This window comes from Plectropomus leopardus, chromosome 13 (genome assembly GCF_008729295.1).
Source record: "Plectropomus leopardus isolate mb chromosome 13, YSFRI_Pleo_2.0, whole genome shotgun sequence".
Lineage (NCBI taxonomy): Eukaryota > Metazoa > Chordata > Actinopteri > Perciformes > Serranidae > Plectropomus > Plectropomus leopardus.
In genome coordinates this window covers 26,529,550-26,542,788 of record NC_056475.1, presented here as the reverse complement: position 1 = coordinate 26,542,788, position 13,239 = coordinate 26,529,550, and the positions used below count along the sequence as shown (strand labels likewise).

General features: G+C 38.1%; 1 protein-coding gene across 3 annotated transcripts in view; it reads right to left on the bottom strand.

Annotated features, from left to right (window-relative positions):
* The window catches only part of LOC121952406 (seizure protein 6 homolog), a 123,758-nt gene that overhangs the window by 31,714 nt on the left and 78,805 nt on the right, over positions 1-13,239 (bottom strand). For all 3 annotated transcript variants that reach the window (XM_042499065.1, XM_042499064.1, XM_042499063.1), the window contains exon 4: positions 5,732-5,924. In XM_042499065.1, coding sequence (XP_042354999.1) covers positions 5,732-5,924 — 193 coding nt within the window. The remainder of the gene's footprint in view (positions 1-5,731; positions 5,925-13,239) is intronic.

The window sequence follows — 13,239 nt, the reverse complement described above, 5'->3', positions numbered from 1 at the left end:
AATTTTATTTAAAAAATCTGTCTTTTTTCATACATACACCACCTTCTCAATCCTGCTTATGAAGAGCTTTGAAAATAGCGATTATGCAAATGTTCATATGCATTGCAAGAGTATGCATTACCCCATAAAACCACAAATATTTGTGTTAGGAATGAAAATACCATCCTGGTAGTATGTGCAGCAAAGAACTCCGATTATGTACATATTTGTTTACACTCAGGATACATTACATGTAATTCGTGCTACACATAATTCATGTTTTATTCTTGTGCATGTTGCATGCATGCGATTGTTGCTGTCTCTGGACATTATTGTTAAATAGACGATGAATGTTTTATGTAGATGAGGATATGTGCATATGTGTGTGCACTGAGTAATAGATAAGAGACGCATGTACAAGGAAAGTGGTATGCTTCCCTCCTATCCCACTCCCCTACTTCCCCCCAATACATATAAACAGTAACACACACTTATAATCATGTTCCCAGTGTCAGGCTCGCTGCTGATCTTATAGAGGCATCCATCAGTCTGCCATCGCAGGCAGAGCCAACGCTGTAGCAGATATTAATTACCCTGAGCTGAGATCCATCTCTCCACAGTTCTGTCTCCATCTCCACGCTTGTCCAATCACATTTCTCAGAGCCCATTATAAAGGACAAGGTGATACTCTGCTTACCAAGGAGCAGAACACAAATTGAAATATCTTTGGTGTCTCCAATATGTCTAGTCCTCTTTCAGAAATCTCCTCATTGCATTTTTTCTCATTAGTGTGACCTAATTTGTCCCCTCAACTAGTTTGTTTGGTGGACAACTGACTCCACACATTTGACTGCAAGGTTTTTATATGCCAGTAATGCGGCAACAAATATAAAAGAATGCTTTATAAGGGTTTTAAAGGATCATAACAATTGATAAAGTGGTCAGGAATATCTACAATATCAGACAGGATCTCTCTATAAAATGATTTGAAGATGCTGTGTTGAGTCCATTTTAAGATGAAGCCCTTTTTGTGTCAAATAAATTAATTGGAAATAAAGTGATTCAGAGTATTTAAAATGAAAATATACAATGAGTAACCCAGGGCTGTTTGTCCACTCAGTTTAATGCCTTAAGCCAAATAGCCACAGGCACTCCTGAGAAGATTTCTATTGTATCCAAATATCTCAGAATGTTCAAGTTTTATTTCTCAATATTTTTGCTTTTCTCAAATTCTGATCTAAGCTGTCACCAACATATGGTCAGTTATCAATGGGTAAGTTTACATGCACACTATTGTCCCTGTTACGAGTCTTATCCTGGTTCTAATCATTACAAGAACATAATATAGAACATAAGAAACTGCAGCCTGGTTTCACTTCTAGGGCGTCAAGATATGCCGCTTGGGGTGGGTCTCCAATACCATTATAATATCAGCACTCTTTCACATATGAGATACACTGTGCCTTGAACTCCAATGTTTACCCATCCTTGTCATTATTGGATAGTCAGAACAATGGATGTAGTATAAAGAGCAAAAAAAGTCTGCTTAGGGCAAGTGGGAGGGTACAACGAGCACAGGACTTTCACCCCGGAGACAAGTGTTTGTGTCATGTGTTAAACTAAAGGTCAACATTGAATTATTTTATCAAGTTAGTCATTAGTTACGTGAGCCAACATTATCGCATGCTATTCTTACACAATGCTTGTGATCACGTGACCGATGTTCTGAAGGGAGGAAAGAGGTAAGTAATATGGAGACAGTCTGCATAAAGAGGCACCAGGACTTTCCCCCCTCAAGACCAGTGTTTGTGTCTTGTTTGAAACCCCATGAACTTTGAGTTATCTTAAGGTACATTGTCACTATGTTCGTTTTCCTAAACCTATCCTGCTTAACTTTACTTGCCTAAACCTAAGGATGCCCCCTTTTTTTTACTAAACCTAAAGTTACTTGCAGAAACCTAATCACATTACTTTACATTAAGTTTTTAACTTTACGTTAAGAAAGCAACTCTGTTGTTGAGTGTTAATACCAGCCCGTTCTCATTATGAACTCATAAAATACCTAAGAGCGCAATGCCAAAAGGCACCTTTCAAGAGCACATAAAAGGCCCTGAATGGCGTCAGATGAGAACACAGCCAGACAGAATCGGCTGCCCATTCATCAAAATATGACGAGAAGGGATGGAAACCTGGTTATTAATATCTATGTGTTACTCTTTCATCATCCTGGTTCCTCATTGTCTTTGAAGGAGTTTTTTTGATTCCAAATGACAACCACAACAAATGACAGTCTCTGTCCTTTCTGTACCAGAGTGCAGATATTACCACTGTCTGACTTTCACTTATGGATGTCCTGACCATATTTTATCATCCAAAATTTATTTTAGTTACATTCTACAGTTTTAAAGTTGACAAAACTGTGTTTAAACGGAGTGGGTGAGAGCAGGCACCTGACATTATATCTAATACTTTGGCTCAATTCATTATGGATGCTTAAATTAGACTCAGGACATCCTTATTTATTTTTTAAATTCAAGGTGAATATCATTACAGCGCTTATCATAATATATGTTCCTTAACTGATGCGTGATTGATAGGGAGAGCACATCTCCAAACACGCATGCAAAATATCCTGGCTATGAGCCTTATCTTGGTTTTTGATGTTATCCAGGATATGATGTTTGCATGGATCATAAGGAACTACTTGATTATGCATGTTCCCTATGAAGAGGTGTGGGCAAATGCAGCACGGGTCACAAAATAAGCAGCATCCAGCAGTTTCAATTAAAAATATGACCGGCAATAGCACCCAGTATTGTATCCCCGCTGAATGCATTGTGACCGCCGGGGTTATTAAAAAGTGAATGTGGCATAGCTGAATATGTCTTATTTAACCATACTAAAGAGTGAAGGGAATAGCATAGGGCTACCATCTATATTCATCAATAAACCTTGAAAAACATTTTGCATAAAAAACTATGCTGGATAAGAGCTCCAGAAATGCAAAGAGGAGAAATGAAGGATAAAAGTACGCCGATTGATGGTGTAATATATATTCCACCATTTGTCACCATCTGTCCCCATCTATGCATCACCCTGTATGATCTGTGCTGACCCCTTGCTGTCATCATTCAGCCTGACCACACAGCAATATTCACACATCCAACAGCGACGGGGCTGATTTATCTCACGTCAGTGGCACTGTTTTGATGGTCGCTTTCATTTTCAAGCTGATGAAAGTGCCACGGTAATGTGGTGGAATGAATGCTTTGTCCACCAGCTTCCACCATCAGCTCAAATCGATGGGGCATGTAATTGCCGGCCACTTTGTGTGATTGCTAAGATAAACAGACATTGTTGCGGACATGGAAGATCAATGTCACGCACAAAACAAGCGAGAGCGAGGGAGGAATTTATGGGCGATCATATTCACCGACAACATACAGCGACGATCTATGCTGACAGGTTTTCCTGCTGGCACGCACTCCTCCCTTGTGGTTTCTATTTGATCACATTTAATAATTAATTCTGTATAGTTTTAATCTCTGCAGAGGCCAATGGAATTTAGCACTCAGTAAATTATTAAATGTGTTAATTCCAATGGAAACCCATTTTCCTCTTTTTAACTGATAAGCATTGGAAAACCCTATAGACATTGTGGCTCATGTGATTACTTTTTTTTTGTTACGTTAAATTAAAATATGCTGATTTAATGTGAAAACACACCTTGTTACTTCTTTTTATTATGGTAAAGTGAGCATAGTTCTTCCCTCCTTGTCTTGTTGGTTGATAGCTGCAACATGATAGGACGCAAAGTAGAAGAACCCTTTACATTTCTTAAAAAAAAGGTTGTCCTCATGTTTTGTCACCTTTTTTTCTTTATGCTGGCATGCTATGGCATCCCCAGAAATTGTTCCAAAGGATAGCCAGTTAAAGCATGTACACTTGATTTAAGGAATCACATGTTCATACACTTTGGTTTCTTATTTGTTTTACAGTTCATATTTATAAATTGTTTCATATTCATGAAGTAATAGTGGCACAGTTAACATTTTGGGTGCCATAGCAATCCTGTTTTAATGTGTAATGTAGGTAATTCATTGCTCTTCACATAGGCTGGCTGTCCTTTTTTCTTAAATTTATAGCTTTAATTTGAAAGAGTGCATTGATTGAAGGTAACATTTATTGGGAACAAACTCTCTAAAGTTTAAGGGAGGCACATGGGTACCAAGAGAACATTCTGTGGTGGCCCCTCTGCTGGGTTGCTCCTCCTCTGTTAGGTTCGTCTGCTTGTGTTGTTTGCTTTCTAATTGCAGGGCAGCGGGCTTGATGAGCTCAATCAGTGTCATGGGATACACCTGGGCCGGGTCTATATAAGAGCAGCAGCAGTCAGTCACTCTTTGGCTGGCAGACCTCCTCAGCACACTTCTGCTTTCTTTGTTTTTTAAGCACAGCACCCCTAAAGCACATTTTCACTTGCCCACTCACTACCCTACACAGCTTCCTCCATCTAAATGGAAACAAGATAGACTGTCATGTTTGGATGACCCATCTTATTAGACGACACCGATATCCTTGGTCCTTTGGCATCTTACATTGAATCTTTTATAAAAATGATGGTATAATTTTTGACAGCCCCCACCCACCCCACAAACATGTTGAGATTTTCATTCATGCTTTTATTACCTCATTGTAATTCTTCGTATGTGGATGCAGATCAGTTGTCACTTTGCCGTCTGTAGTTGGTGCAAAATGCAGCTGCGCATCGTTTGACTAGATAGTTGAAATGAGACCATCCAACGCTGGTATTGGCTTCCCTCCACTGGCTTTCTGTATGTTTTAGGATTGATTTTAAGGTTTTATTGCTTGCTTTTAAGGTCTAAATGGTCAGGCACCACCTTATCTCTCAGAACTTTTATCTCTTCATTCCCCAGTTAGAGCACTGAGGTCCAATGATCAGATGCTCCTGGATTTGACTAGAAGTAGACATAAAAAAGTGGCGACCAAGCTTTCCCTACACTCAGGAATAGCATACCTATCCACATAAAAACTGTTCAGAACATAGAAAGCTTAAATTCACAGCTGGAAACCCATCTATTCTCATTGGCATATTGATCCTGAGCATGATACCGTGATCTACTTCATGCTCTTTTGTATTGCAATCTGTTCTGTTTGTTGTTTTATATTGTTCAGCACTTTGGCCAACTGCAGTTGTTTTATATGTGCTCTACAAATTCAATTTGAATTGAATACACTTCTGACTAAATAATTCTTCTTCCCATTTGTGCAATTTGAGTTGTTTCGGATTTTTTCGGATGACTTTTAGTTATTAAATCAGTGTATTGTTTAATTTGACCTGCGATTCTTCCTCTTTTGTCCCACCTCGGATTGTGAAAATTCAGAAATGTTGAGGTGAGAGTTCAAGGGAACACTCTGAAAATTGCAAGCTAAAGTCATTCCATTGCCAACATTTTGCCTGATTTTGGACAATAATTCAGCCCTCTTACCTACAAGCCATGCAAACATGGTTGGTACCAGTGTATGCCTTAGGCTGTCTACATTTACAAGGTGTCATTACTGCATTGCGCTAGATTAAAAATGCTCACCAAGTGGTGCCCCCCTTGCAGGACCAAATCCAACAAATGCTGAGAAATAATAGAATGACTGAATGCACTGTGAGACAGGCGAAGCTGGTGCAGGGGTGGGACTAATGCACAGTTTGAATAATGTGGTAATGTTGGCACTGGCTTACCTTGGTAATGCAGCAGAAGGAATCCAGAGTTGTGCTGTTGGTCACTACGAAATCGAATGGAGATCTGGTTGCTCCAGCTGCGTAAAATGAGGCCCCTCATCAAGACTGACTCATTGGCGAGGATGAAGGGCTCTCGGCCACCCGTGTCCTCCACTGTCACCTGCTCTCCCTCCAACACACTCACATTTAGCACCTAAAAAAAAAGACACACAGGACTTTATGACCTCACCTCTGTGCCTCATGCATGATGTCATGCAAGAAAACACTTCACTGACCGACCTACACTTTTTCAAAGGATCATTGTAAAATAACATATTGCACAAAGGTAACAGTCAGAGCATCGTATTTATTGCACTGTTTGAATGAGGACATTTGTTTCTATCCACCAAAATTCACAGACTTTTAACTTCATAAAAAAAATGCAATGAACACAAACCTGGTGACTAACTCTGTTGTCTTATGGGGTCTCAGATCACACCAGATGGGATCTTAATTCAGCACCCCCCAGCTGTTGTGTCTCCATTTAAAGCCAAGTTTAGTCTAATGACGTTACTCTGAAAAATGGGTCACCTGCTGTGTTGCTTTGCTCACTTGTCTACCAACACAGTTGCAGCGGGATATGTTTAGTCATTTCTTTATAAACTTGCTCCCAGATTGAAGACATGTTCTGGAGTAATTGTAGAATCTGTCTGGGTCATTCCACCAACGTTTTGTTGCGTGATTGACTCATCCTCTTTCAGTGTTTGCCTTGTGCCTGTAAGCCACTCTGACAGCATTGCTTTATGTCTTCAACAGGTTTGAACAGCATCTGCAGCTAAATCTGGTGAAGGAACCTCGGGAGGATTGCACGTAGTTAAACTGTCTGGATAATGGAGCACTGACACATTTTGGAGCAACATCTGATTCATTCCCCATAGAACTATAAAAGAGGCATGTTCATCCAACAGCAGGTCTTGGTTATTATTCTGGATGACAAAAATAAATATGCTTTCACCTTCAGTTGTGTTTGCAGAACAGGGAATTCTAACTTCACCTACTTCCAAAGTGCATGAAGAAGAGAAAAGTCTTCACTTGTGTTTGCATGGCAGTTTTAAATAATATTCAGGCTGTTCTTATGCACTGTTTGTATATATAGCTACAAAAAGTAAAAGCACCACAATGCATGTATCATCCACATAATCATGAGCCTGTAATTTGTTCATATCCCATGTAATCGAGGAGACTGATCCACTGATGGCAGTACAGAGGGAGGTAGTATAAGTATGTTTGAGGAGGCAAGTTGGGGTAGTGTATGGGTCAAACAGCACAGGACTTTCCCCCAGGAGACCAGTGTATGGAATCATGTGAAACCAAATGAACTTTGTGTTATTTTAAGGTACGTCATTGATATGTTGTTGTATGCTATTTAAGAATATAACATTCTTTGTGGGGTACTAATTGGGCGCAACAAAAAATGAAGCATTTAAAAGTTCTAACATGTTCTTTAACATGTTAAAGGAAACTAAATCTGAAAAAAAGGCAAACACATAAGTAAAATTTTAGCTTAGCCAAATAGATTAAATAATTGCTAAATAAATAGCAAAGTGTATTGTGCACTGGCCTCTTCTAATAAAAAACAAAACAAAATAATGAAACCAAACAAACAAACAAACAGGATATAAAATATCAATGCAAAATATCAATGCTCAGAGCTCAATGCATCTGATTCTTTTATACCATCCTGCAACCACATTGGCTTCATGTCCCTAACTACAAGTGCACCATCAAAGCTAATTCAACCGCATCTAGTTCAAGCTTTCAGTGAAATTCAAAGCATGTTCTGAAAGTTAATGCTGTCATAGGTAGTGGGCTCAGGTCTCAGGTACGCTGTGAGGCAGAAAAAGGGTCGCCCTCCATGGGCCAATGTCCCTGAGGTAATATATGTGTGCAGGAGTGTTAGTGCAGCCGCCTGGAAAAGCTGAGACAGTGGGCAGGATGAGCACATCACACAACGGCGGCGGCGGTGAAATGAATTTGGCCAGGTTGACTAACTGTCACTCAGCGGAAGGGGAGCTGACAATGAGCACAGAGAGGCTAATGTACAATGAGAGTGGGCTTAGAGGTGACTTCTTCCTGAATGATCCATGAGGGCAGCCACTTTGATTGATTTGATTTTTATCACAACCGGAATTAAACACAGGAGCACTCTGGGGGGTTTTCAGACTAACTGAAAACACGGAGAGCAAACAGCACATAAAAATAGTCAGACAAGTAGATATTTTCATGCTGTGTGTGTGTGTTAATAATCACCTCTGTATGTTTTAGTACAAACACTGTGCATCTTGACCTTGCATCTCAGGTAGTTAAGTTGTTTCAGGATCCTTAAACAACAGTGTCACAGTGAGTAATACAGGAACACCACGTGGTTTTTGAATCCCTGTTTCTCTGTTTCTCAAGGGCACTGCAATGACAAAGCCTCAGGCACAGTTCTGTCTCTGCCTTTTTGTCTCTGGAGTTAATATGTGGGGCTTGGATGTTTTGCAAATCAGGTTACTTCAGCTACTTGCTCATCTTCTAACTTCATATTCACTCCACAGTACAGCGGAGTAATTCTCCTTCAATTTAACATTCACACTCATATATTCTAGAAATTAGATTAAAGTGCAGACAATGTGGAATTGCAATTTCACTAACCACGGGTTTAACTTGATTGTCCGACACATTTAGGCAACCATGGAGACGCAACTCTAAAATTACATTTATAATTGATTGTGACTGATTGCTTGTGTTGGAGTCTTGTATAATGTGGTTTAAATTTAAAACATTTCCAAGGCACTCCCTCTTTTTTTCCCCATATAGAAAATAAGTGTTATTAATTATAGCTACTGAGTAAAATATGTAATTGCTAATAAAAATGTTTGGTGATTACTTGTGGAAAATACAACTTTTTCAGAAAAAAGTTTATATATTGAATAAAACATTCATTCATTTACTTCACATATTTTTATTATTTTTACACGGGTCAGTAAAGCGCTGCCACAAATTTGAGTGCAACATTTATGCACTTTTAATTTTTTTTTTCAGTTTTATCACCCTGTTTAAAACATTTGTTTTAAAAAAAGTCATCAAAAGTGATAAGTAAGTTGATAACTAGTAACTAGTAATCTGTAACATATTACATTTCCAAAGTAACCTTCCCATCATTGCATATTGTATTTATTTGGGATTCAGACTGGGGGCCTATTATTTCCTTCATCTCTGATATTCATTCTCAAATTACTATTCCGTGATGTGTGTCTGTTGCCTCCGCCATTATGTAAAGCTCGCGAGTCAATGAGAGATGGCTGATATTCCACCATGGTTCATAAATATTTCAGTCAAGCATCTCTCCAAAAAAAAAAAAAAAAAAAAATCAGCTAGAAATCGAATGTCCTTCTTGCTAGAGCCCTCCGTGGAACTGGTGGAAAGCCTCTTATCCTCGCTCAATTCACCCTCCCCTATTCCCCAATCCAAGTCTAGTATCAATCTTTTTACATGACTTAATGAGCTCAGATGCCTGTTGTCCAAACATTTCATGCAATTTACAGTAGTTATGATCAAATTTAATTGCAATAATAAATACTAATTGGACTAACAATTTCTACCAGCCATTTTAATGGCAGTCTAGGCCACTTCAAAATAGCATTTGACGGAGTGTTATGAGTCTCGTGTTTATTTATCCATTGATGTTTTTTTGTTTGTTTGTGTCCAACTAAAAACACGTATTTTTGTCTCATGCTGACTTAAAGCTAAACATGCCCTCATTTACTTATTTTTTTTTTCAAGGACTTAATGTCAGTGGTTCCTTCACTCACACATACAGTAGGTGCAGAACATCAGTCAACATGTTACAACAGAACAAACATTTTGGGGGGAAGCAGTGCACACATCCCTCTCAATATTTAGGAGTAACTTTATTTTGACAAAATTGTACACCATAAATCAGTGCAGAAGAATAATTCACCAGAATGCATGCAATTACGGGTTTGATGCTCAAAAACTCTTGCGGAGGACCGTGTCCCCCCAAAGTTGAAGAGAAACCTTTGCTCCTGTTTTTGTGTGTGTCGGATTCCTTACATGCCTCAGTGTCCCCTGAAATCGATGGATGGGAGTCTTTCCCTTATTCCAAGGTCTCAGTTAAGTGAGCAGGCCTTTGGAGATAAAGTCTCCAGACACTGGAACGCCCATAAAGATCAGACAGGACACCTCTCTTTAATTTCATCACGTTTTTATTTTGTTTTGTTTTTTGTTTTTTTTATCAGAAGACTGTGAATAATAAATGTTTCATGTTGTATTCAAGTCCCCTTAATTACTTATACAACTATGACTGCTTTAATTTTGTCTGTTAAAGTACCTATTTATTTTCATTTTATCAATTCAGTTCTCTGTAAAGCGAAGATCGTGTTGTAACCTTAAGAAAAGTGCTAAACAATGCATTTTATTATATATTACGTTTTATATCACATTACTATAGATCAGATTGTGACTTATGACATTTTTATTATTATTATTGTTGTTATTATTATTATTGTTGTTATTGTTATGATTATTATTATGATTATTATTACTATTATTATTATTATTATTATTATTATTATTATTATTATTATTATTATTATTATTATTGCTGATTTTAAGTATCATATATTTACACTGATATTCCTCTGAATACAAATTCCAGGGGGAAAAAAATGAAAAACTTTCCAACAGTGTTATTTTTTGTTCATTAAGTAAACACCACTTTGTGATGATGAGGTTTTTATGGCACTGTGTCCATCTTATATATGGTTCTACACTCTGAAAATGCAACAACTCATAGTCATATCCAGTGAGGTCAAACATACTGTAGGTCTGTGACACTTGGTTTACATACACCAGGGAGGCTCATGAAGGACAGGTGAGCAGATAGTGGACAGTGAGCAGTTAGACTGATAGATAGTTTGGCCCCAGAGGGCCCTATCATCTGTCATCCTCCCTGGGACCTGTCAGTGCAGCCGGCAACAGCTGTCCTGCCTCAATTATGAATCATTGGCCATGTCAGGAGACATCACACTACTGTACCTTATCTTCACCAGAGCTGCAGCCAAATGCCCAGAGGGACCTCCCTCTCACTGTCTCTGTCTTGTACACACACATACATGTACATGCATGTGTGTGTACATGCACACATGTCCACACACATGCATGTTCCTCTGGACTGTAATGAGAGCAGGCTTATTGTAACTCCTAGCTGGAATCTCTGCCTCAGCAGACACATTTGTGGAAGCAGGGATTTGGCTGACCAAGCACACTTCTGCAACAAACCACAACATTATCAGAGGATGCCATCTAAACATTGCGCTGTTCCATTTTGTGTCGAGCGAAGAAGAATGCCTGTTTAGTGTGCTTTTATCCAGGTTAGTAAAGAAAAGCTCTAAACAATGCAAGGAATGTACTGTCAGACTGTCCTATGAGTAGGTGCTTTTTCACTTCAAGCGTTTCTTTTTGCCCTGCAACTGTTCCGGTAAAATATTTCCTGAGCCCAATCAAAACGAGAGGACTAGAGGAGAGAGGGTCATCTCTCTCCCCTGGCCACTGTCTTTTCAATCAAACTGCTATAATGAACAGACCACCCTGGAAAGCCACAATACAATTGACGGGCCACAACTGCACTTGGAATACAAAAGATGGTGAGAAAATCTCCAAAATAAAGGTTGCCGGGGATATTTTGCAGGAGTGAATACCTTGATCTTGCTGTGTTACTATGATCTCTGTGGAACAGGGAGCATCCGGGGTGCTGCAGTGTTAAACTATGTGAGTGAACAGTGAGCAGAGGTGAAGATTCATCTTATCGCATCCAAACAGAAAGCAGGCCGGCATGGCTTTTAATCTGTTACTATAGAGTCACGGCTGGTATCTGACAGTCCACATAAGAGATAAAATAAAAAACCTGTATCATGCAATTAGGGAGTTACTGCACTGTAAACTCAAGTGCTTATCTTACTTTTATACATCTAGGAAATCAACTGCCTTGATAAAGGTAAGATAATATATTTAACTACTACTTTTAATTATAATAATAATAATAATAATTAGTATTATTATTATTATAACAGCAACAACAACAATACATCAGACTTACAGTATATAGCACTTTTTAGAATCCATCCTCAAAGACGCTTCACATAGGGAAGTATAAATACATAAAAAAGAATAATAAATAATAAATAATACAGTCAATATTTTTAGGTATATTAATTCAATTTTGTGAATTTGTTGCAAATTAAAAATGATGTGTAAATTAAATTGTTCTCTGTAAGTGATAGCAACTTAAGTTTTAAGGTAAACCAAGTTAGTCAGGCTTAACTGAGCGGTTGTGTATATTTTGCAAGTTGACTGAAGCGTGATTGAGTCTTGGTATTTGTGTTAAAATGGCATGAATTGAGTCATGTTGAAACCTTAAGTGAAGTAATATTTTAGTCTGCATATTTCTAGGTTTTTAAAATTTTTAGCTTTAGCATGGATTTATTTTTGACTGTATAATTTTGTTTGTTTTCTACAAAAACTGGTCCTGTGTCAAGATGCTTAGAATCAGATTTGGTCAGAATGAAAAAAATATTCTTGTAAACATATCATTATTTAATGTGTTTATTTTATTTGAGTTAACATAGCTGTTCAGTTAACTCAGACTAAACTTTCACTTGTCATTTCTAAGTTGACTTCACACAAAGAAGTAATACAACATTTTGAGTAAACCTGACAAAAAGATAAAACTTAACATAATTTTATAATATTTTTGTTTACTTGCCTTTTTCAAGGAAATCTGTTTTCCAGATTTTTTTCAAGTAAGATCAACATGTCAGATTTTACAGTGTTTCTACCAAAAAAAGGTGAAAAAAACTAATAAAAACACAGTTTGGCTAAGAAAAATAATATTCCTCCTGGTGCTTTCATATTAACAATCTGTCAAACAAATTAGCCTTTATGCGCATGGCATGTCAGCTTTATTCACTAATTTATTAATTTATCCGTGAGCACACAGTGTGAGTTAACTGTCCGCTGAGGCTGGCTCTTGCTGATAATTTACTGTCGAAAACATCTGGTGGTGCTCCGCAATGAACATTTACAGTGACTCACAGGAGCCATTGCTGATGCAGAAATGAGCAGTATGTAATCAAAATGATCCCACTATACATGGAAATTAAATGACCCTGCTGCTGGGGGCAATAAATCAACAGCCATTGGACTCACCAGCTGCAGTGTCATCATTACTATGGCTGGTACAGTGGAACACGCTGGTAGTGTACCTACCTCATCGCCCCGTATCTCAAGCCTGCACTTGAATAATCTTAGTACACCACATCCATGTTTTGTGTATCTCTTGATGAAGTCGTGCAAAAAAAAAAAAAAAAACCCAAAAAGAACCAGAATCCATCCAGTGCTCATTATTCAGAAAATGTTATCTTAATTGAACATTCACCTCTATATAAAACAGCCAAGGCCATTTCCTA